Below are 24,014 nucleotides of genomic sequence, written 5' to 3'. Positions count from 1 at the left end.
ACTGAGTCTAGGCTAAATTGAGCCAGGATAACTGGGAAATACCAGCTTAATCAGCTATCTAGGTTTTGTGAAATAGCCCTTTGGTTTAAAGAAATGCTAACAACCCAGAGCGTGTTTTTGTGTAGCCAGACCTTACGCCACAGCACTGTGGAGATTGGTCGGGCAATGCGAGACTACTAAGTTATTAATTCAACATGAAAATATTAGGAACTTTATTGAAATCAACGAAAAATCACAGCTTCTGCCTGAATTTACCTGTTAAGCCTTTAGAGTAAAGTGCAAGCTTGTGTGTTTGGTTTTTAGGTCTAAATATTGCAATGGCGTATAGGTCAGAAAAAAGAAACTTTATAATATTGGTTGGGACTGCTGGGGTGTTTACCTTCTCTTCTTCTTTTGATACAGGAGGCCAAGCAGGGTGATGGTGGCCAGCCTGGGACTTAGAGATAAAGTCCTTGACTCCGCCCCTCTTGGTACACCCGCATGCACACAGAAATGCCATTAGCCCTTTTCCATCAGTCACATACAGACTGAACATGCATGTCCCATGTGAGGATTGGACATGCTAGAAGGATCTTGGTCCTAAAGCAGCTTTAGCATGCTGATCATGAGCATACAGCTTTTTAATGCAGAGGCTTAGCAAGTTGTGAGGTTTAGTAAATATAAAAACAAAGTCAGTGTAGAACGGTGAGATATATTTTTAAAAATTCATGATAAAACTTTCCATCATATTTGCATTGTGACACTCAAAACAGACAAAGACCCAATCATTATATAATAGTTTTTAATTAAGCACTAGTAGTACTAGTAGCACAGTGAAAATGCTAAGTGACCCATATACTGTATATAGAATATAACTTGCTAAATGACTTACATAAGTTTAAATTAATGTTGAATTTACTACTTACATGAAATAACAATAAATCATCATTCAAAATAATTGCATTTATACTTTCTTACAGAATTTGACATATCTTGCAAACAGTAAGAGAAGCACCTAAATCATTTACATGTGTATTAACAAAATCAATTTAGCCAAGTTTAGCAGAGTTCTTTTTGTCAAAATTGTATATTTTGTGAAAACATAATTTAATGTGAATGATATTCACCCTAAAAAAAAAACTTCATACAATGTGACAGAAGTATTTTAAAATGAATCCTTTAACTTGTGGTCCATTTGTATATAAAGAAACAAACAAAGAAAGACTAATAGAAAAGTGTCTGTGTTTAAAAGATTGTCTGGTGCGATAAATTTAAAATATATATTTGCCACTGTTTAATTAAACACTCTTATTCACAACTAAATGTTTTTGCATTTGTTATACATTTTATATGCATGATCTATTCAGCCTTTCATTCAGTTTTGAATACTTTCTCTCCTTGTTTTACCAGAGAGTCTATGCTGTCGTTCACTGTTCTCTCCACATTTTTTGCAGCTTTATCTGTCTTTTCTAACGTGTTTTTGTTGCCGATTTTCCGTCTGCCCACCTCAGTTACCGCAGATCCAGCAGCTGCCCCGACAGCTCCACCAATTGCACCCCCTAAAATCACACCGAGCACCAGACCCAGCAATGCGCCCCCTATGACTACCATGGGCACCTGTTTAGCAGTAGTCCCGATTTTCTCCCACACCGAGCTCTCTGCCACTATTTTGGCCCCTGCTTTGGCCCCAGAGCCAACCTTCCCCCACACAGGACTTTGCGCCACCATCTTTGCACCGGTAAAAATTCCAGCTCCAATTTGCACAGAGCCGTCAGCCATCAGCTTAGCTCCAGTTTTGGCCCCAGATCCTACTTTTTCCCACATAGGACTAGCTGCTGCTGACTTGGCTCCGGATCCCACCCATGCAGAACCATCCACCATTACCTTGGGAACTCTATCTCCTACTAGTTTGGACACATGTCCAACATTAGCTCCAACCTTCTCCCATACAGAACTATCAACCACCATCTTCTGGACATTTTGTGCCTTGCTGCCGACTGTCTCCCACACCGGACTACCTTTCACCTTCTTTGCTCCCTCACCGACCCACACAGAGCTATCTGCCAGGAGTTGAGGTAACATCTTTGCACTTGACTCCATTTTCTCCATAATGGAACGGAGAAGTGAAGGGGACATGGTGGAATGCGTAATGGGAGGAAGGCTGTCAATATTCATTGTACTTACACTCATCTCTGCCTCATCCCTTGTTTTCTCAATCTCATCCTCTGTCACTTCCTCTTCTGCCTCAGCCACAGGCTGCATGTAGGGATAAAGTACCCGCCTTTCAGAGCTGAGCTGTCTAATGTCGCCCAGTCTTTCTTGCTCTAGTTCCCCCCCCCTTCTCTCCCTTGCTATCTCCAACTGTCTCAGCCTCACTCGTTTCTCCGCCTCCTGAAAAGCAGGATGGGAATAGCACTGTCCTCCACTTTCCTTCACTGTCTGCTCCACCTTCTCTAGCAGCTGTGCCACATTTCTTCTGTCCCTTCCACCTCCTTCCGTCTCCATCACATGAAACCTGTCGCCGCATTTCTCCACAAGCTTTACCAAATCCCCCCGCTGACCAGCGATGTATGCCTCCACACTGTCATTTCCTGCCTTCCCGCTCTTTTTCAGTTTATCTGCGTAAGTAAAGAGAAGCAGAGTGTGTCTCTGGACCGCTTCTGGACCAAAAACTGCCTCGAGGACCCCGAGAGCGTGCAGCTCGGTCTTTGCAGGCTGGTTTAAGGGGACGCACAGGAGGAAGGCGTGTGGACCGGGACTGGTTAAAGCAACACAGGAGGAGATCTGAGCTCGCACCTCATCTGGAGTTTGTTCTGAACTGAACCAGTCTGGGGTATCCACCACCGCCACCTGCAGGTGAGAAAGGAGAAACATGCAGCAATATGAAGAGTTGGGAAATCCGCATGATTTAATTGTTTTATAATGGAAAACAAGACGAGAGTGTCAAAGATTAGATTGGGGGGGGGGGGGTTGGCAATGGCACATCAGTGAAAGAAAAATGAAAACATGAAAGCAAATAACATCTTAATAACTTACCCGTCTTCCGTCAACCAGTGCTTTTTTTTTCTCACATTCCTGAGTGATCGCAGTGAGGCTGTCCGGGCGTGACTCAAACTCCTCCTGCCCCAGTATGATGTTACCAGCTGCACTCTTCCCTGCTCCAGATCGCCCAAGCAGCACCAGACGCAGCTCCGGAGATGATGAAGAAGATACGGAGGATGAGGGGAATGAGGAGGGAGAGGAGTAGGAGGGCAATGAGGAGAGAGAGGAAGATGAGGGGAAAGAGGAGGGAGAGGAGGATGTGGGGAATGAGGAGGGAGTGGAGGATGAGGGAAATGAGGAGGGAGAGGAGGCGAAGGTTGGTGAGGAGGGGGAAGAGAGGAAGACTGGCGAATGAGGAGAGGAGGTCGGAGACGCCTCAGGGGATCTCTCTTCAAAGCTGTTCAATCTTTGATGAACTGAAAACAATCAGGTGAAATTTGGAGTTAAATATGGAAAATTTAAAAATGACAATTATTTTCAAACATCTTATATCATAGGAGTGCACTTTTTAGTGACATAATACGAGACAGTGGTCCTGTGACTCACAAGTAGTGACCACTCTCGGAGTTGATTTAACCTCAGACATTTGTGAGAGTATAGCTCCATCTACAGAGGAAAAACAGTAAATATAAGTCCTGTTTTGTGCTCACATTCATTTTCTACATGATATTGTGATGTAGAACAACATTGGGTACAAAAATGTATACATTTACCTGCATTTAGTCTGAAACTGGGCGTCCTGTTCAACTGCCTGTCATCATGCGTCTCTGAATAGGACTGTTGCTCTGGTGCAGGCGTTGAATGAAGCCCGTTAGATCTTTGGCTCACACTCACACTTCCCTCAATCTCATCCCTCCCTTCTCTCCTCCTCCTCTCCAAGGCGGCACTGTTCTCCTCTCTATCGATACTCCTGCGTGTTTCTGTGCTTTGGATGTGCGTTGAAGCGAAAGTCTCTCTTCTCTCCTCCTTTTGAGCTCTGTAACTTTCCATAAGTTCTCTCTTTCTGTCTTTCACTCGCTTCTCCAGCTCTCTTTCCTGAGCTGTTTTCACATAGTATTCCCCATTTTCCTTCACCATATTGTCCACCTGTTAAATACATAAATAAATGTACAAACAATATATTTAGTAAATCTCCCCCATACTTACATTTACAATTACAGCGTCACACTTTATAAGTCCTGCAGTTAATCTCCATTGTTGAATCAATTCCCATGTCAGTCAAAGTTGCAATGTAATCAGCCTAATTATTAATACCTGTCCGACTACGACTGGGTGTGATAGTAGGAGTGTGAAACAGGGCCTTGCATGCTCAGTAACCTTCTGAGACAAAGCAGTTAAAACAAAGAGCTCTACCACTTGCAGTTTGCAATAAAACATAATTTTACTTTCTGAAGCTCTTAAAAAGCGCTTGACAAAAATCAGGAAATCTGCTGTACCTCTTTATTTGGGTTTTGTAAGTATACACCCATACTGACTAAATTGTGAGATAACCACCATAATCAGTATGAAAACAGAGAAGCTGTTAACAATACCACTGCAAAATGTGTGTGCAAACTCTAGTCTTGATGCAGTTAATCGTTGTCTACACCGACGTCTCACCTTCTCCAGCAGCTCACAGACCTGCTCCCTGTCCTGACGCTTACGATTATTGAAGACATGGTACCTCCCCCGACAGCGCTCAATTATCTGCCTCAGGCCTGGGTGTTCTGTCTGCAGGTATTCCTGTGGGAAACAATTTACATTTGCAATGGGTTGCCTCTCTCCTGCTAAAACAGCAGCTGATTAGTCCAAATTGGACACAATGTATGGTGAGGAAATACTGCAAAGAGGTCTGAAGGAGAATGCAGCAGTTTCCATTTTTCAAAGTATAAATAATAAATAATATATTGTTGTTTGAATTTGTTTACGTAACCTAACCTAGTTAGAAAGATTACTTTAATTCCTGTGTCAGTGTGTCACAAGACTGGCCAACCCAGTTAAAAATGAAATACAAAAGCTAAATTTGAATTGCAGGGTACCAACGTGTATACAAGACTTTAAAAACACAAACAATTAAGAGGACTTGACATTTGTATCTAGTGTACAACTCCAATACCTCCACTGTTCTTCCCATCAAGTAGTCCCCACAGGTCAGCAGGACCAAGGTGTGATCCAGCACCTCGCCCCCAAACGCTTCCTCCAGCTCTGCAGGCACATGACTCTCCATCTGGTAACACCAGGGAAAGAAAAAGAGAAAAAAAAGATTATTAGGGCTAATATTAGGAATTTTACTGCCAACTGTTATTTGATGATACACAGCTTTACTGTATATCAGCACCAAACCATCCACTCAGTTCCCCCCCCCCCCCGGTCAACTGTCTGCATGACATCAAAGCCTGGATGTCAACCAACCTACTCAAACTGAACAGCAATAAAACAGAGCTCTTGGTTGTGGCCCCTAAGGCGCTGCTCCAGAAGGTTGGAGATCTCATCCTGGATGTTGATGGGTGCGCCAACTGCCCATCCTCGGATGTCCGCAACCTTGGTGTAATCCTGGACTCCACCATGAAATCCACCACCAAATCAGCCTTTTTTCATCTCAAAAACATCTCCAGACTCCTAGACTGGTTGACACCAGACCCTTCTCAGTTTTAACTGAGAGTGGGTCTGGGCAAGGTTAATTCACAGCTCATTTCCAAAGGGGCGTCACCAACGGACGCCGCTCAAATGCCTCTGGGCGCAATTGGATAGTCCTTCAACCAATCAGACCAACGATCCGGGTGACGTAGCAGCGACATCAACAGGTTGCTGCGCTTCGGTGGCCATCATACTGAATGTAAACAAAAAGCTGCTTGCCGTCGCTGCGCTATCATCATCATCATCGTGTAAAGCCCGCCTCAACAGTTGTGATTGGTGCCTCGATTTGGAAAAATTGGAAATGGGCTTGAATGGGCTCTTGGCCAGACTGACTTGCAGAGCAAATCTCAAATTTGCCGGAAGTTCATCAGGGTTTTCCCAGGCTTCCAGACTCCGGCAATCACTCTCTGACTCCGTGGCAGAACCCTTCATTCATGCTTTCATAACCTCCCGTTTGGACTACTGCAATGGAGTCCTGTTTGGGATCCCCAGCAAAACCATAGAGAGGATCCAGTATGTCCAAAACTCTGCCGCCAGGGTCCTCACCCATACCAAGACCTGGCAGCGTATCACCCCAACCCTCATCCACCTTCACTGGCTCCCAATTAAGTCCTGCATCAAATCCTCCTTCTCACCTATAAGTCCCTCCATGCCCTGGCTCCACTGTAACTCTCCGACCTCCTCCAGCCATACACTCCACCCCGAAAACGGCCGTCCTCAGACGCTTGCCTGCTCTCCATTCCCCACACCAGATTCCATACCTTTGGAGACAGAGCCTTTAGTGTTGCAGCCCCATCCATCTGGAACACCGTCCCTGCAGATATCCGAAATGCTACATCCCCGGACATATTTAAAGGTCCCATGACATGGTGCTCTTTGTATGCTTTGTATGCTGAAGTCGCTTTCCAGAAATTCAGCCTTGGTGCAGAATTACAGCCACTAGAGCCAGTCCCACAATGAGCTTTCCTTAGGATGTGCCATTTCTGTGTCTGTAGCTATTGAGGAGGAGAGAGGGGGGGCAAGGTGGAGGTGTGGCCTTGACCAACTCCATTTTGCTCGTTTGAAAGCCATGATGCCTCTCTCTCATGGGTGGGCAAAGCAGAAAAAGGGGAGGTATCCTTGCTCCTTATGACCTCATAAGGAGAAGATTCCAGATCGGCCCATCTGAGCTTTCATTTTCTCAAAGGCAGAGCAGGATACCCAGGGCTCGGTTTACACCTATCGCCATTTCTAGCCACTGGGGGACCATAGGCAGGCTGGGGGAATGTATATTAATGTTAAAAAAACTCAAAGTGAAATTTTCATGCCAAGGGACCTTAAAAAAACTCCTGAAAAACCACCTGTTCACCACAGCCTACAACCTCCTTTGGCTTAGCCACAGTAATTCTGTAAAGTGTCCTTGGGTTTCTTGAAAAGGTGCTATATAAATAAGTTATTATTATTATTATTTATGAAGACATGGTTAAAAATTATGCACATTGTATACCAACATATTGTTCCTTGTACTACAAATATGAATGGATGTTTTATATATTAGGAAACACAGAAACGTAAATCAAAAGCATGTCTTTTACTTTTAAAACTACCACAAAAAAAGTCCTTGATGAATGCATGAGTCAATGAGAAATAATGGCAAAAGCAAAAACCACAAGTAGAAAGGCAAATAGAGAGACAGCAACCAACCTCTGTGAATTGGTTAACAGGCACAAGCAGCAAAATAGCATGTGGGCCTGGGGCTACCAGCATCATCGCTCTCTCAGTCTCCTTCCTGACACTGTCCTCCATCTTGACGCCGTCCCAGTACCATCTCGGCGCCTCCACCACAGTCACACTCCTGCTCTCAGAGATGCCCTCAGAGATGCCCCGTCGCAGCTGGCAGCTCCTGGAGGCACTGGGAGAGATGGGGGACAGCTGGCCCAGGATAGTGTCAGCTGAAGACGTCTTTCCACATCCAAGGTTTCCCAAAAGAACAAGTCTCAGCTCTGGGGGAGAGGACCCGTAGTAGCTCCCTCTCAAGTGTTCACTCATGGCTGGAAAGAAAGAAGAGGAAGGGTTCAAAAGTACTACCTGGATGTAATTCAGTACCAAAGAGTACTGGTTCTATTAGGTAGGAAGCTACACCAACGCACCAAAAGCAAAAGTGAGTTGTGAGAACGTGTTCATACATTTGTTTGACTGTTAGAAGATAAAACCACATGTAAATAAAACTGGAAAAACAGACTTGGACAGGTTGGGTAGGAGTTTGTAACATCTGATATGTGGACAGGATGAGTCACTTCTAAAAACAAACGGATGACTTTTGATGCATTTCATCTGTGACGTGCATGATTCCAATTGTTTGCGTCCAATAGTTAAAAGTACGTCTTCGTATTTACTTTCTTCCGAGCATTACTTTTCTCTCCTACGTATTCACTCCATTCTCTCACCTGCATGAGTTAACAAGAACTAAGATAATTGATAATTGCTGTGCTCTTAGCTGAAGATTTAATTTCACTGAAACTTTTCTTCCTTTTCTGACTGCATCCCTTTTCTCTTAGTGTGTATGATACGCCACACCTTGCTGTCTTGTTCAACTACATTCTACCGACGTTTATTTTTGGACTGATGTGAAAAAACACACAAAACATATCTTCATACAAATGCACACAAAAATAAATACTGAACATATGACACCACACATCAGTGCAGTATTTAATACAGACTGTACACATTTAGCACTAAAGGGATATTCAAACTTGGCAATAAACTAAAAGGGTACAGCTAGACAGACACTTGTCTACGTGTCTATTCAAAGCTCACATAACACTGACAACCATTTGTATAATCTACAATTTGGTGCTTTAGTTAAACTCCCACTTAAATATTCAGATAACTAGTACAGTACTTAGTTTAGTAAACAGATGTATAATTCAAACAATAACAAACATACTTACTCAATCGTGTGAGGACCTTTAAGCGGTGTTCATGTATTGTCTTCTCTGTGTGCTCCGTTTGTTCAGTAGTTGTTCACTGAATTATGTCACTCATCCAGACAACTTCAGATTGTCGACTGCCAGTCGACAATCTCACGAAAAGCTGCCTACGCAGGTGAAATCCGCAGTCTCAGAAAGGTATTTGTCTCACCACTCCCAATTTTGAACACATGAACACACATTTTTTTTGTGCACGACAGGTTTGGGGAATCATTATCTACCACACCCATGAAGTGTCAAAACTCAAGGTTGACTGTCAAAAAAGCTGTCCTTCAGTGTTTATAGTCAAGGTTAATAACTGGTAAAATATGCCTATACATTTTTGAGAGGCTGTAGTTGTCATGGCTGAGGGCATGTCACAGACAGAAGTGACAAGTTGACGACGGTAGTAAATAAACGAGGAACTTCCCTCTGCTTGTGTTGTGCGTAATATGGATGGGCATTCCCAAAATAGTAACGTTACTTTGCAGTTTGATCCTACTACATAGTGTATTAAAACCTTGAATCCTCAAGCTTCAATTATATAGAGGCTGTAAGTTTTGTATTATCTATATAAAATTCTGTGTTTAATTATTACAGCGATTACGTAAGGGTCAATGCCCGACAATGTGTTCATAATCAGGAATTAATGGACAACGGCGAGGCCAGAGCCTCAGGCTGCTGCAGACAGTAAGTATCATTTGTTTGTGAAAGTCTTTATTGATTTGAGGACAATGACATAGCTGGATAGCTAGCTTGTCTTGTTGGTAAACATAAGGTCACAAATATATTTACTGATTCAACCGTACCTAATGTTACTGACTTTAAATCTGGCTAGCATACTATAGCTTTCTGACTCTTAGCTGAGCCAAAGGGTTCTATGAGTTGATCGGACTAGAAATATCTCCCGGTGTTACCAGGGAAACCAAAATTTTGATTGTAAAATGCATCAAAATATCAATTAATGGTCTTAAAAATATGAGACGTGAGCCCTGCAGGCAGCTTGGGTTACCGCTGCCCAGCCCTGAACGCTCAGATCTCATTGGGTCTCAGTGGGGTCTTTGGATTTCCTGGATTTGTTTACGTCACTGAAACAGTCTTCCCTACATGGTCATGATGATGATTTGGGGGACCAAGCTTTCAGAGGAGCTGCAGAAAGTGGGTTTCCCGATGATCTACATAGTTTATTGTGCAGTGAATCATGTCAGGCTGCCAGAAAAGTAGTACAATGCTCTTTAAGTAATGTCTGTTAAGTCAATATCCGTCACAGAAGGAGGAATCACAATGTTGATTGAGCCTATGGCCCAATGATGAAAGTATTGCAATATTTATATATTTGAGGTATAACAAACTGGGTGTCTTGCATTTCATCTCCCGGTTAAAAGAATCTTGTAGTACAGTTTTTTTTCCCCATTGTACACTAAAATGGAACTATGCACACAATTCTGAAAACTTGAAGCTTATGTATCAACAAGACTTAAGAAAAAAATGGACAGAAAGGACATTCAGCCGTTTGCCGTGGTCATTTGATTACTAAAGGCACAAAAATGGCGATTGTTGTTAGTTGTCACTGTGACAACACACGTCAGTGGGGCCGAAAAAGAGTGTCGCAGCTTGCTGGGAGGAGAGCAGGCCGATGGAGTTAGGGAGACGTTTTGACCCAGCGGCAGTGGGTCAGCGGGCTGTTTGCCTCATTTTCTAATTAACCAGTGCAGCATGAAAGCACAGCGGAACCAGCAAGCCGACCAGCGGACGACTGGCTAGTTAGCTAGGTTGGTAACTCCACCATGCCCCCAGGTCACACCGGTCACAAAACAAGACGAACAAAGCTGTCACTCATCTGACGACAGCAATGTGTTTTGTGTAATTGAAGCATTAAGTTGTTATATTTCAGTCATTAGCTAACTGGCTGGCTCTGCATCCTAACGTTACTACTCCACTGCTCATTTGGCCGTTGCTGCAAAACCTCACCTCCGCGATTTGCTGCTAGTCGGTTTATACAAAAGTTAGTCTGTTGCCATGTCCATGGTACACATAAAAATAGCTGCCGCTCTGACCATTCTGCTACGTTGATTTGAATAGGAATGGCCTTTCTATCCATTTTATTTCTATGGTCTGGAGTCTTGTTTGCTTCAAGTTTTCAGAATTGTGTGTATAGTTAAAAATGTTTGCATGCATACAATGGAGAAAAACTGCAGTTTGTAGTACTGCAAATATATAATTATTGCAATACTTCATCATCAGTGGGCTATAGGCTTTATCACCATTGTGTTAATTCCTTCAGTGATAGTGACTTAGACATTTATTTAAATGAAAATCTTTTGAGTTTACAGCTTTAAATGCTAACTTGTGGTCAAATAATTTGTAAAACTTAAATAGAAATTACTCTCTAAGCATATATTTAGCTTGACATGAGTTAATTGCTTATTGCAGGTTGGATGCACATAGCCCATAAACTGTGAGCTTCTGTGTCCCCTGGGTATACTGTATGCTGTCATACGTATCATCAGAGGGGCCAAAAGATTCAGTTAAATTCCTTAAAATTAACTTATCTAAATTTTTAGTTTCTCCAACTTTTATATTTGAGTATAAACCAAGCGGGCGTGTGCTTTAATAAAGCGCGCATGTGACTTATAAAGCATACATGCTTACAAAACCCCCCACCAAAAAAAACGTCCATGTCACCCTCAGGGCTCCGTAAGTAAAAGACTATGTAGTAAACATATGTGATGTTACATCAACTGCACTGTGAATAAGAAAAATACACAGACAGAAGGTATCTGGGGTCTCATTTATAAACGTGGCCACTTTTTAGCAAGGATCCTTTTATAAATGAGACCCCTGGTCAGTAAAAAGAAGTTACATAATTCAATCTTTACACACATCTTTTAATTAACCAACCAATACAAGAAAGTAACCTGTCATATTAAAGTAAACTTGCATGTTTGTGATAAAACAAAACAAAATGTTTTAGTGCAAACAATTATTCTTTTATAACAAAATAGATTTTAGACATATTGTTCAAGTGTAAACTAACCTATAGTGTCTTTCAGCATATTAGAACGTGCTGTGTGCTGCTAGTGTGGTCTTCATCATCACTCACAACCCAGGCATCACATAGGCAATGTTTCCCAGAGTGGAGGCCTTAAAAGAGAATAAAAAAATAGGGGTTTCCTCCTTAACATGTAACTGGCAGAACAATAATTTCACTCATTTGCACACATAAATAGAGTGTAAAGTACGTGGTGTGTATGCGCTTATAAGTGGCTGCATCTCTCACCAGTGTGTGTTGAGTGCAGCTCCTCAGCTCTGGTATCTGTGCGGTGAGGCAGATTAGAGGAGCCAGGGCACACAGCAGAGAGTCCAAGAGCAGAGACAAGCTACTCGACATACTCACCATTTTCTGCAGAGAGATAAAGAAAGTCAATTATCATCTCTTAATGCAGTGAATAGGCTTTATGTTCTCTTGATGCCAAATATAACCTGTCCTTCTTGATCCTGTTGTCAGTTAGTGTTTGGGCAGATTAAAGATGCAGTAGGTAAGACTTATAAAACTAACTTTCTGTCATATTTGCTGAAACTGACCCTATGTTCGAGTAGAACTACTTGAAGCAGGTAATGTAAAAAAAAAAAAAAAAAATCTGGCTCCTCTGGCACCACCTACAGCCTGTAGTGCGATCCACCGCTCCCTGTTCAGATGCACCAATCATGGGGGTGTCTAACTGCATGTCAATCACTGCTCATGCACACGCATTCATGCTCCCTTGTGGGGGGAGGGGCTTTGGAGACCTTTTGGGCTTTAACAAAAAGCGGGGGAGGGACTGAGAAGTTATCGATGTTCAAATTCTTTGGCTAAAGCCTGGATCTTCACAATCCTACCTACAGCACCTTTAATGTAACAAAAAGTAGAGAATCATGTTTGTGTCAAAACTTGAATTCTAGGACTGCAATATCTCATACTGTATCTCTCATTCAACTCTTCCTAAAATACTTTTTCAAAATTGTGAGACAAAATAGCTTTGACTACATTTACCTCCTTCAGTACCATACACAATATCTGAAATTTAAAACAAACTATTTCTGTAATTTCCTCATTTTCCTCCTTAAGCATAAATGTGACAAAAAAAGGTTCAACGCTCCCTTTGGGTTTCATCCATATATTTTTAACTACACATAATATAATGTCTTAAATTAATGAAAACGTTTTTTTCTACACTGAATCTACTTACATTGGTCTCCTGAAGATGGTGTCCAATCAGGGACAAGGATTCTCCCAACAGGTGTAGATGAGCTGCAGCACTGACAGGATCCTGATCAGCGTAGCCAGGACTCGTGGATGTGGATCTGAGAGTGTCCCAAGCTGAACTGGTGGGACTGCACATAGAACTAATGGGACTACAGGTGTCAGTCATGGGGCTGGACATCATGGGATTAACTACAGAGCACACTGTAGAAGCAATGTCTGTCACTGAACTAGGAACAGGTATGAATGGACAAGGCCTGTGGGTTACTGGAGTAGCCAGAGGGGTGATAGTCCTGGTAATGGGACAGTCTGCCATACTGTGCTGGTTAGCTGGATACACCCAGTACCCTAACATGGAGCTTGGACTTGCCTGGGAAAAACAAAAAGGTAGAAAAATGATGAGGAGTAGAAGTGAAAGTAGCAGTAAACTGAACACTATTAGATAATTACCTGATCAATGCTGCCCTCTACTGTGCAACATGAATGCAACAACTTGTCTTGGATATCCTGGAAGAGAGTTTAAAACATCATGAAGTATAGAAGGGATCAAATGACAGGTAGTTTAAATGAGTTCTTACAATCTTAACACCCACAAACAAACTTAATCCGACAGCGTCAAATTTATTTAATCTCATCTATTCTCTCACCTCTTCTTCTTCTCTTTCTTCCCATCTGTCTCGTGACACACAGACTGGATAAGCAGGGAGGAAGCCGGAGGACTCTGCTCCATAAAGTTCAGGCTCAGCTTCACTATTACCTACAATGTGATGTATTTAGTATTAATATGTATTAGGACTGTACTATGGTCATCATATGAACAGCTATGGCGTTTTAGTTACAATTTGCTCACCATTTACCACTGAGATTTACTGTAATCCAGCCATGATGGATTTGTGGGAGTTAAAATATATAAACCTCTTTAGCTATTGTGGGAAATGAACATTTTTAGATTTTAGTACTCAATGAATTGATTTTGGTGAAGTGTGCTGACAATCAACTGAAAGACCAAGAATCAAAGGGTCATTGTCCTGAGGGAAGGATAAGAGTTTTTGTGCTGTGGGATGGCTAAGGCTTTTAACAGCAAATTGTCTAGGTACATTAACATGACCTTGGTTCTCAGGAAGGCCTCAGACTGAATGTCATAAATGCCTGACTGAATCAACCTTTGTCATGAGGTCAGGTGAGGTGAGGTTGTCCTTTTTTTTTTTTTACTTGATGATACTGTACATAAGGCAAGCTACGCTGAAACAACTTCAGAGATCATTCCAGATCTTCTCTCCATGCTGCATGAGTAAAGAAACCTGATTCATCATACCATCATTGACTCTTTAGTTTTTAGGAGAACTAGAAGAATTTCTCTGACACAATCTACACAGCTGAGGCATGATAAAAGCACACGGTTACCTTAAAAGCACCTTACCAGAGTGTTTCCTTTTCTTGATGAGTAAACCTTCTGGTTCCTGAAAAGTGTGAATAATAAACTATCACACATGGGAAAATAAAATGAATCTCCAATGAACATCCAAAAATAACAGTTTTGCAATCTGCAATCAGTTTTTTATAATATGTAAAAAGTACCTACCTAGAAACTATACTGTATTTATTAGCAGTCTGTTTCACAGAGTTAAATAGAGAGCTTAACCCTCGTAATGTCCTCCCGAATGCCTTACACCTTTTGCCCTCTGGGTTCAAAAATGACTCCACCTGGTTTGATTGTTATTTAAAGCATACAGTATAAATTGTCAATCAATTCTGTGTTACACCTTTAGTCTTACTTCAGTTCAACCCATTACTACAAATTGTTCCCTTCGTTTTGGAATTAAGAGCCAATAGAAAAATAAAAAATATACCCTGTTTTTGAGTAAAAATAAAATGAAAGTATGAATTATTTTTAAATTAATGGATGCAGTTTTTAAATCATATGAATTTTTTTTAATGGCAGTGCATAATCACACCTGTTGTCCTCTGGGGTCAAAACTGACCCCATCTGGTTTTACAGTTATTTAAATAATATTTAGTGGATAATTCAACTAATTCTGTATTACACATTTAATAACAACTTAATTCAAACACATTGATACCATTTTTTTTTTATTCCATTTGAAATTTAAGGCCAATAAGACAGGTCAAAAGTGGACTTTATGTCATGAATTCGAGACCTTGCGTATGCAGGACCATGGTGGCTTGTCTCTCTCTCTGCTGTCAACATGCGTCGTCCGTCAGTGGGAGGGATGGTAGACCAGATCAATGTTTCATCCTTTTTTCTTGTTTTTTAAGATACTTTTTTGAGCATTTTTAGGCCTTTATTGACAGGACAGGTGAAGAAATGAAAGTGGAGAGAGAGGGGGAATGACATGCAGCAGAGGGTCGGAGTCAAACCTGGGCCCGCTGCGTCGAGGAGTAAACCTCTATATATGGCCACCCGCTCTACCAACTGAGCTATCCCGGCACTAATGTTTCATCCTTTTACTGGAAATATTCTTCCATCTCAGATTTTATATTAAAAAATATCTGGCAAGCCTCCTGTGCAGTATAGAGGTATGCCCCAACACCTGTGAGAAAAGGCCTGTTTTGTTGTTTTTGTTGTTGTCCTAACCATTGCTTGACACCACACATCAAACATCCATGATCAAAGATGTTTTGGCAAGCGAGTATGTTTTGACAATTTGCTCCATTGCACCACTTTTTTGACGCCAGAGGACAACAGAAGTTATTAAATTCAGTAAAACACCCATAATTCAATCAAATTACTTCAAATTTAGTTTGATCATTAAGAGCATAGTATTAAACAACTACCATTATTTTCAGACCATTTGATGAATAAAAAAAACCATATTTTGACGGCAAACGATTTCCTTTGGGGTCAAAATTATCCGAGACAACACAAGGGTATGTAACACAGCCATACACTGTTAAAATGCTGCCACAAAGCAGAACAGTCCAGAGTTCAAATATCTGCAGTTAAGGATACACCTCTGACATTGCAACAGAACGTATTGATGCCAATCAATAGCATATGCCAAGAGACTACATGTATATCAGAATAATATTAAATGTATTATTTGTCACATCCATAATTACAACTGCTGCAGATGAAAGATACTTTGAAAACCTAATTTCTCTAACTACCACTAACCACCAGTACAGACCCAGAGTCCACCTTGTAAAGTTTATTGGTGCTACATTCCTCAAAATCCAAATCTGCTTCCTCCAGCTCCTCCACATCCATCATTAAGTCTTTGCATGACCTTTTCTTCTCTCTCTGGCTGCCTCCACACACTGGGCCTGCTTCACCATCCATCTGCACCAGTCAGGGATGAGGGAGCAGAAATGTTCATGTAAAGTATGAGCTCCTAAGAAATAATTCAGCTAGAGTATGAGACCATTTCATTATGAAATGTGCTTTATTTTAAAGCTGTGATGGCCCTATTTTATTTAAGATTTAGGTCAGACCAAGGATTATGGTAATGCCATAGTAAGCAAAATGATACCCTGATATCTTATTGCTAAATTTACACACATTGACACTTCCTGTACATTTTGTAAACTATATTTGATTGTGAAATATCCAAAAGAATTTGGAAAGATGTATGGTCTACTCTTTTGACCTTAGAAATATCATCTGTTTCTATAATAATCCAGATGATGGCGCTCTTATCTGATTAATTCCATTATTCCATATGCCAAATGTTTTCTCATAGAACTGAATTCTAAACTCATGTCACTCAGTTTGTTAAACAAAAAAGTATTAAGCTTTTTGCTTAGAGAGCTTATCCCCCTCCAAATCCTCTGACTGAATATGATGTTCCTGTGGTGTATAGGCTACATGTTGTTTTATTCATTTTATGTAATATTTCCTTAATATCCTCACTTTATGTTCATCACATATTTTTCTGTATGAATTAGGTTTGATCTGTGTGCTAATGTTGTTTAGGCTACTTGTATATTGCATGTTGTCAATAAAAATAAATAAAAGAAATAGCAGCTAGGCAAATAGTGAGCAACTTAGCCTACTAGTAGACAGTAGACCTACCTGTTGGTTTGGTACCGCGGAGGTGTTGCTAATGTAGAACCCTATAGCAACAATGGCGGTTCGTGGGGCTTTATTGTTATGGCGTAGGCTAATAATACAGAGTACACTTGGGACTGTCTGCTCAGCAGACAGAGTCCGTTTTAATCTAGGTTACAATCAAAACAAACGGATAAGGCTGTGAGTTAACAATTAACTTAATTAGTAACGTCACGTCTCGCCGTGTTCAAAGTCTGTCGTCGACGGTTACAGCGACAGTTAACGCGAACGTTAGCTAATTCAGGGACACATTTCTGTATGATACATCCAGTTTTGTCGACTGAACAGCGAGCTAACATGTAGCTAACAACCTTAAGTAAAAAATCTTGGATTCGGGTCACCTTTTTCGCCTTAGGTAAACAGGAAAAGTTGCTGAATCACGTTTAGCTCTCTCTCTCTCTCTCTCTCTCTCTCTCTCTCTCTCTTCTCTCTCTCTCTCTCTCTCTCTCTCTCTCTCTCTCTCTCTCTCTCTCTCTCTCTCTCTCTCTCTCTCTCTCTCTCTCTGTCTCTGCTGATTCATGTTAAGACTGGAGTGAATGAACTGATTTATCAGATGACCTGCAGCTGGCTGAGCAGAAGCACGTGCGCATGCAGTTCGGAGACACATTTTTAGTTTTTACATAAAATTATCTTCTCGAAATGTTTTTGATATTTGTAGGTTGGGCTCAGTCATTGGTTGTGCTCAAGAATACGATTATGTTTCCTACACTATTTTACAGTAAGGCTTCAGTAGACATAACTCATTTATACATATAAATTATTTAAAAATAAAATGATTTCATGTGAGCCTAGCCCTAGGCTTATTATACTTTCTGACCAAAAGTATGTAGATATGCTTGTGTAAACTATAATCTGTCTTAATGATCTTAATGATGCATACTGCACTGATTGTTGTAGGCTATTTAAAAAGCAGAACTGTTGGCTTGATTAGTTGTTATGGTAGTAACATTATTTACAAAAAGAATATGAATCCAAGTGGTTTTCATCAATCAGTGTAACTTTAATTCCAAGTTGTTTTATGGAGAAATTCATAGCAGCAACTTCTGCTGCCTGACTCAACACTGCTCATATCTGCTCTACTTTCTCAGGATTGCCTCTTGTTCTGCTGACATATTATTCTTTTCATGTGAACGTTGACAGAGTTAACAGTGGTCTAGAAACGTGGTTAAACTTGTTAATGTTTCTGATTAACTGAAAACTGTTGGTGTATTATTCCTCTCTAAACATGAGTCACTGTTTCAACACTTCCTCTCTCTCGCTTCAGAAATGTATACAGTCATGTTAAGTCGGCTCCACCTCTTGTCTGATCCAACTTTAGAACTCCAAAGCTGCCGTGTCATGTATAGCACTCAGCCCTCCCTCCCTCTGGTTTTCCAGGGCATTACTGAAACTTCCATACTCATGCTAAGCCCGTAGTCCCTCCCTCAAAACTTTTCCAAGTTGTTCTCAAAGTTGCTGCATCATGTTAACTCTCAGCCCCTCCTACTGTTTTTGCTGAAGTTGCCATATCACGTTTAGAGGTTTTGTGAGGCTGAGTTCCTGTTTTCATTCAGCTGCTAGAGGGAGGAGACAGAGTAGGAACATATAAAAGCGGGGAGAAGACTGTAGGCACACAGAGCACAAACCGTACTGCACATCCAGCGAGAAAACAGTGAATCACTGTGAACATAGATCAAGCTACCTAACTACCAAACCTTCAGAACTTTATCCTAACTGGTGAGTAAATATCTACATTGCTGTTTTTGTCATACTTTGAATTTCATAACCTCTTGCTGACGTTTTACTTCATTATGTTGGAAGATGGCCTGCAAAAGCACTTTTCTGACACCTTGATTTTTTTTACAGGGCTGCAATGGAGCCAGAGAAGAAGACTCAGACAACATCAGAGCAGATGACTGACAGGTAAGAATGAGCTGCCTTGATTTATTGTATTCTAAATCCTTGCATTCACATTTCACCACCGGGCATTGCGAAATTCATCCTTGAAATGCTCCTATTATGCTCAAACTGTACATTTCTTTAAACTTACACCAAGTTTGGATGATCTTATCTGCATTGGTGAGCAGCATCCGAAAGTAGGTTTCTAGTGCAGTATGTGCTGACTTTCTGTTTTTATCAGCTGCTGCACGTTTCCTACATTAGATAAACATTTATAGGTTCAGTAATTCACAGTGTATTCACACAATGTCTATCTTCTGTACTCCCATATTTGTTCTTTACACTTATTTCATGCCTCCCTCTTTGACCTCCTTACTCATTTTTTTTTTTTTTTGCAGGGATCTGTCAGAACAAATAAAAAAGGTGACAAAGGATAGTCACGTCAGGGCAGAAAACACCGAACTGATGCTGAGCTTCCAGAAGGGAAAAGTCACTCTGCCACAGTACAAGGTAAAATATATTTTAAATCTCTTTTTTGTAATTGCATGATCTTACATTTGTTCATACCTTTTTCTATGGCAGGCTATTAGCTACTGTGATCTTCTTGTCTGACACCACCTCTCCTCCTCCTCTTTTTTCTTCAGCTCCTTCTGTGCTCGCTGTATGAGGTCTACCAGGCCTTGGAGGAAGAGATGGACAGGAACTCTAACCACCCCAGTGTTGCACCCATTTACTTCCCAGCCGAACTAGCCAGACTGGAGGCCATCGAGAAAGACCTGGAATACTTCTATGGCCAGGACTGGAGAGAGAAGATTGTTGTCCCTGCAGCTACTAAAAGATACTGCCACAGACTCAGACAAGTATGTGTCATTGTACCTTTTTTTTTTTTATATATATATATATATATACATATATAAATACCTTTACATACTGAAATAACACTCTTTATCCCTGTTCTTTTTTAGATTGGTAAAGAAAACCCAGAATTTTTGGTTGCCCATGCTTACACTAGGTACCTAGGTGACCTGTCTGGAGGGCAGGTCCTGGGTCGAATCGCCCAGAAGTCCATGGGGCTAAAGGGCAGCGAAGGTCTGTCATTCTTCGCCTTCCCCGGTGTGTCCAGCCCCAACCTGTTCAAACAGCTGTATCGCAGCCGGATGAACAGCGTGGAGCTGACGGAGGAGGAGAGGAACGGCGTGCTGGAGGAGGCTGTCAGAGCGTTTGAGTTAAACATTCAGGTACAGAGCGAAGACGCAGAGCTAGTAACCTTAAACCAAGAAATGTCATTGAGAATTTACAAGATGTACCTTTTGATCTTGCAGTTGTTTAATAAGCCAGAAGAAGCTGATGAGCGTTCTTGCCTTTTGTTTTACAGGTCTTTGAGGGTTTGCAGATGTTGGCGAGTGTCACTGAAAACGAGCTAAAGACATGTTCAACACACTCCACACCAGTAAATACACTCCAGATCCCCAGAGCCATCATCAAAACTACCCCACTGCTCAGGATGGTGCTCGGACTTTTTGTGGCTCTGGTCACAGTCAGTGTGGGAATCTATGCTTTTTAGAAAAGATATACGAAAAAAAAAATACCATGTGTTGGTCTGTTTCTGTAAGACCATTACAAACTTGTAAGATTTTAAATGACAAAATACTGTATATTTTTATGAAAGTTGAGTGTAATGATTTTTTAATTCTATGTCTAACACTGTTATCCAGTGTGCATTAAAATGTGCAATACATGTGCTTTTAATCCTGTAAATATGTTATTTTTGTAATAAAATCTTGTTGAAAGAAAGTACCTCTCCTTTCTTAGTATGCTATTTTCTTGTAATGGGAATGACACGGCTGATGTTCTGGGTCCAGCTGGTTGACATTTGCACAAATGTGTTGGCACCCGACCAGGATCCAGCTATTTATTTGGCCCTTGGCCCTCTTAACAGTTCCTGGTAAAAATTCCCTCTCCATATGATTGTACAATTAATGAACATAACTGCTGGTAGGCAATCTACTACACCTCATGGCTTTCACACAAAGAGACAACACATCATTTTTTTGGTAAATTTGGTATCCACTTTAATTGTGGTTTCATGATTTTTCCTAAAATGTTCACACCGGTGGCACACATAAATTAAAACAAACTGTTAACAGCAACCAGAGCAAATTTCTTTTTTTTTCTGGTTTCTGGCCTCATTCATCATGACACAAATTAGTACAGTGCTGGTATCAGTTTTCCCCCTTGAGGACAACTAAAAGAAAAACAAGTCATGTCAGAAATGATTGTACTTCACAGGAATTGGCTTCACCTCAACCTTAAAAGGCACAGCAGCCTGAGTAAATCAGAAATGTCCTCTTATTGTCACATATACTGCCAAAAGTCTTAACAAGCTAAAATAATGCTTTACATTCAGGATACATTCCTTTCTACTGCTGTAGCTTCTCTTTCAGCATTATACTTGTTTGTGCTATACATTATGCAGCCAGCATCAGAAAGTACACACCTAATACCAAAAGATAAAAGCATGTTTGTTTGACCAGACCCTGGGGCACTGGAAATGCATTACTAGTTGTAAGACAGCCATCAACACCACCCAAGCCTAAAATTAGAAAAAGAGGGGGAACTACAACGTTTACATCTGACAGGTTTAATGTACAATGCTACCTTAACATGCCAATCTCTACCCACCATCTGCTCAAACAAACAAACAAACAAACAAACACACACACACACAAAACAAAATATGCAAGCTACAGAGTGCCAAATGGTACCCCAAGGTGCTTAAAGGGGGATTGCACAGCATATCTTGTCTTTGTAAATGTCACTGACGGAAAACAATGAAAAGAAGACACTGAGGACTGATTGTTAAAACAAAAAAGAGAGCACAAACTCAAGGCAAAGCAAAGGAGAGGATCCATATTGTGGAAAGGCAAAAAATAGATCCACATTTATAAAAGCAGCTTTAAAGTAAAAAACTACAGTACCGACAAGACCCTAGTCAAATAAAATAGATTAAATCTTCAAATACCTTCTATCTAAAATGACAGCATTATATCTCACGGCCTCATAGCACAACTTTAGATAGATAGCTTTTATTATTAGGTCCATTTAGGGGAAAAAAACAAAAAAGAAAAAGAAAAATACAACACAAAAAGACAGATACAAAAGAACAGACTATACCAGTATTCCCATGAGGGTGACTGGTATTGCACACTGGTATCGAACTTTGTTTAGAAAAACTGATTTTTCTGTTTTGTGATTGCATATCAGTAGAGAGGCCTTTGTTTTTGTTCATTTGAGAAACATGGTAACTTCACTCGACCGAGACAGATTTTCTGCATTTTTCTCCATTGATATTACTTATTGCACATTACGTCTAAAAAGGGGAAGTAAATTACATTGGTGACATGCATCTAATTACCATGAAAATCTGTCAGTCATTCAAAAGTGAAATTACTTTGCAGATATAATTTGCTACATGTACAGCTTTCCTTATTCTTCATCTAGCTTGATTTGGCACATTGTCCTACTGTAAAAGGCAAAGAGTTTCCAAAGCTCAAATAGGAGGATATCAGACTTAAGCAATTTCCTGTAGGGCACAGCTTTCCACACCTGTTTGCATCCTAAAACAACCTTCAAACATCTGCATAATGCCACATCACCTTGGCTACCTGTTTGAACAGCTAGGACAAGTTTGGGCTAAAAAGATGCAGTTACTTTTAGGCAGGAGCAGCCATCATGGGGCTGCTCAGTTGGTTTCGTAAGAGGACAGCAGGGCTGCATCTACCGGCTCCATGCAGGAGGGGCAGGTGAAGGAGCGCATCAGCCAGGGGTCAATACAATCCATGTGGTAGATGTGAAGGCAGGGCAAGAACCGAATGGGATCGCCGTACTCAAAATCCATCATGCAAATCACACACCTGGTGGAGAGAGAAGTTAAAAGTAAATTTATAATTCAGTGTGTCACATTGTCGTTTTCTTTTTCTAAGTTTTTTTGAACGAGAAAGGAGTAGGCCTGTAGCAATTATTGCATAATTGTCTAATTGCCAATTACTTTACATAATTGCGGTTTCTTTGTTTAACTGCAATTAATTGCTAACATTAGCTAAGGTCTTAATACGTGTGATTGGTAATTGCTGATTTTGTTTAGATATGCCAATTTGTAATTATATAAGTGATTATTGGTCGGACTGTATATTTATATGATTATTTTAATTGGTAGTTGTTGGCATTTGACCCTATACACGTTCATAGCAACACAAATGACAGGGGGGGGGAGGGGGAGATATACAGTTAGAAACAATGTTTTATGATAATAAAGAGGCGTGGCTTAATTCATAGGCTGTGTATTTGTGTTATTCAATTATCAGGGTCACATGACAGTGATATTTAACCAGAAGATGTATCCTGGAATTCATTCAAAACTTTAATTTGGTTTTAAAAAGTAATACATATATACATATTTGTTTTAAATTTGACTGAAAGAGACAATTACATTTTTAATCGCAATTATTTCTGTGACAAATAATTCTACAGCAAAATTTGGAATTGTTACAGCTCTAAAAAGGCGCCCTAGAAGCGGGTGAACATCAACCGCCTCTTGTCTTCTGGTCAGAAAAATCCCAATACACAAAGAAATTTGTATTTTGGGGTACAATGTTTCTTTATTCCAGACGGCCTCATGTCGTAGCCACTGGAAGCCCATTTACTAATAAGATGGCACCCGATATCACTCTGAAATAAACCCATAGGTCCATTTGTTGATAATCACCACAACAGTGATGTGTGGCTGTGCATGTGTATGTTCTGATCTACATTGTAAGTCCACTTGTAAGTCCAGTTGTATAAAGTATTATTTTGAGCGTTTTATTCACTCAATATGACAGGATCCCATTCTGACCAAAAGCTCAGAGTACAGCTTTATTTACAAAATGGTGCAAACATTAACCCAGTCCTTTCTGTGTATTTAAAACATCAATAACAACAACAAAAATAATACAAAAGACTAACCACATTTTAGACTCACTCTTTAACTTTCTTGTCAGAGGGGTCGGAGCCCGGGTCAAAGATGCCTTTGGGCAGGTGATGGATGAGACCGATGCGCTGGGCAATGCGGACCTGCTCCTCCTCGGTCAGCTGATGAGCCAGACGACTCTCCCCCGGGGTGGGATGGTACACTGGCAAAGGCTGGGTGCGCTCCTGGAAAGAAGGAACAGAAGACAACATGCATCATTTATGAAGC

The 24,014-nt window shown here is 40.8% G+C and overlaps 4 protein-coding genes across 8 annotated transcripts in view; 1 reads left to right on the top strand and 3 right to left on the bottom strand.

The window, feature by feature from the left end:
- Positions 1–764: 764 nt before the first annotated feature.
- Positions 765–8,705, bottom strand: LOC120556242. 2 transcript variants are annotated; one of them, XM_039795698.1, is made up of 8 exons: positions 8,571–8,705; positions 7,321–7,667; positions 5,117–5,227; positions 4,621–4,743; positions 3,735–4,107; positions 3,568–3,627; positions 3,016–3,437; positions 765–2,829 (listed from the first exon to the last, which is right to left on the bottom strand). In XM_039795698.1, exons 2-8 carry the CDS (start codon positions 7,663–7,665, stop codon positions 1,351–1,353), a joined length of 2,913 nt encoding a protein of 970 aa, XP_039651632.1. In that variant the 5' UTR covers positions 7,666–7,667; positions 8,571–8,705; the 3' UTR covers positions 765–1,350. The 2 variants fall into 2 exon arrangements, with proteins under 2 accessions (XP_039651632.1, XP_039651639.1); XM_039795705.1 differs by lacking the exon at positions 3,568–3,627.
- On the bottom strand, positions 8,600–17,276 carry LOC120556253. Of its 3 annotated transcripts, XR_005638831.1 has the most exons (9): positions 16,865–17,276; positions 15,992–16,132; positions 14,252–14,291; positions 13,479–13,588; positions 13,282–13,338; positions 12,818–13,201; positions 11,869–11,991; positions 11,626–11,732; positions 8,600–8,716 (listed from the first exon to the last, which is right to left on the bottom strand). XR_005638831.1 is itself a non-coding variant. In XM_039795719.1 (8 exons), exons 2-8 carry the CDS (start codon positions 16,130–16,132, stop codon positions 11,688–11,690), a joined length of 900 nt encoding a protein of 299 aa, XP_039651653.1. In that variant the 5' UTR covers positions 16,865–17,276; the 3' UTR covers positions 11,456–11,687. The 3 variants fall into 3 exon arrangements, 2 of the variants coding, with proteins under 2 accessions (XP_039651653.1, XP_039651666.1); XM_039795719.1 differs by lacking the exon at positions 8,600–8,716 and having other exon boundaries at positions 11,456–11,732; XM_039795732.1 differs by lacking the exon at positions 8,600–8,716 and having other exon boundaries at positions 11,456–11,732; positions 16,019–16,132.
- A 1,187-nt stretch (positions 17,277–18,463) lies between these two features.
- On the top strand, positions 18,464–20,364 carry LOC120556266 (heme oxygenase-like). Its single transcript, XM_039795744.1, has 6 exons — positions 18,464–18,616; positions 18,746–18,802; positions 19,177–19,288; positions 19,423–19,638; positions 19,744–20,016; positions 20,154–20,364. The coding sequence occupies exons 2-6, from the start codon at positions 18,753–18,755 to the stop codon at positions 20,340–20,342; spliced, it is 840 nt and encodes a 279-aa protein (XP_039651678.1). The 5' UTR covers positions 18,464–18,616; positions 18,746–18,752; the 3' UTR covers positions 20,343–20,364.
- Positions 20,365–20,824: 460 nt separating this feature from the next.
- The window catches only part of rnf11a (ring finger protein 11a), a 6,491-nt gene continuing 3,301 nt past the window's right edge, over positions 20,825–24,014 (bottom strand). For both annotated transcript variants that reach the window (XM_039795762.1, XM_039795754.1), the window contains exons 2-3: positions 23,799–23,971; positions 20,825–22,692 (exon numbers count right to left, since the gene is read on the bottom strand). In XM_039795762.1, coding sequence (XP_039651696.1) covers positions 22,521–22,692; positions 23,799–23,971 — 345 coding nt within the window. In that variant the 3' untranslated portion in view covers positions 20,825–22,520. The remainder of the gene's footprint in view (positions 22,693–23,798; positions 23,972–24,014) is intronic.

This window comes from Perca fluviatilis, chromosome 1, assembly GCF_010015445.1.
Source record: "Perca fluviatilis chromosome 1, GENO_Pfluv_1.0, whole genome shotgun sequence".
Classification (NCBI taxonomy): Eukaryota; Metazoa; Chordata; class Actinopteri; order Perciformes; family Percidae; genus Perca; species Perca fluviatilis.
The sequence above is the reverse complement of the archived record's forward strand: the minus strand, read 5'-3'. Positions and strand labels throughout refer to the sequence as shown.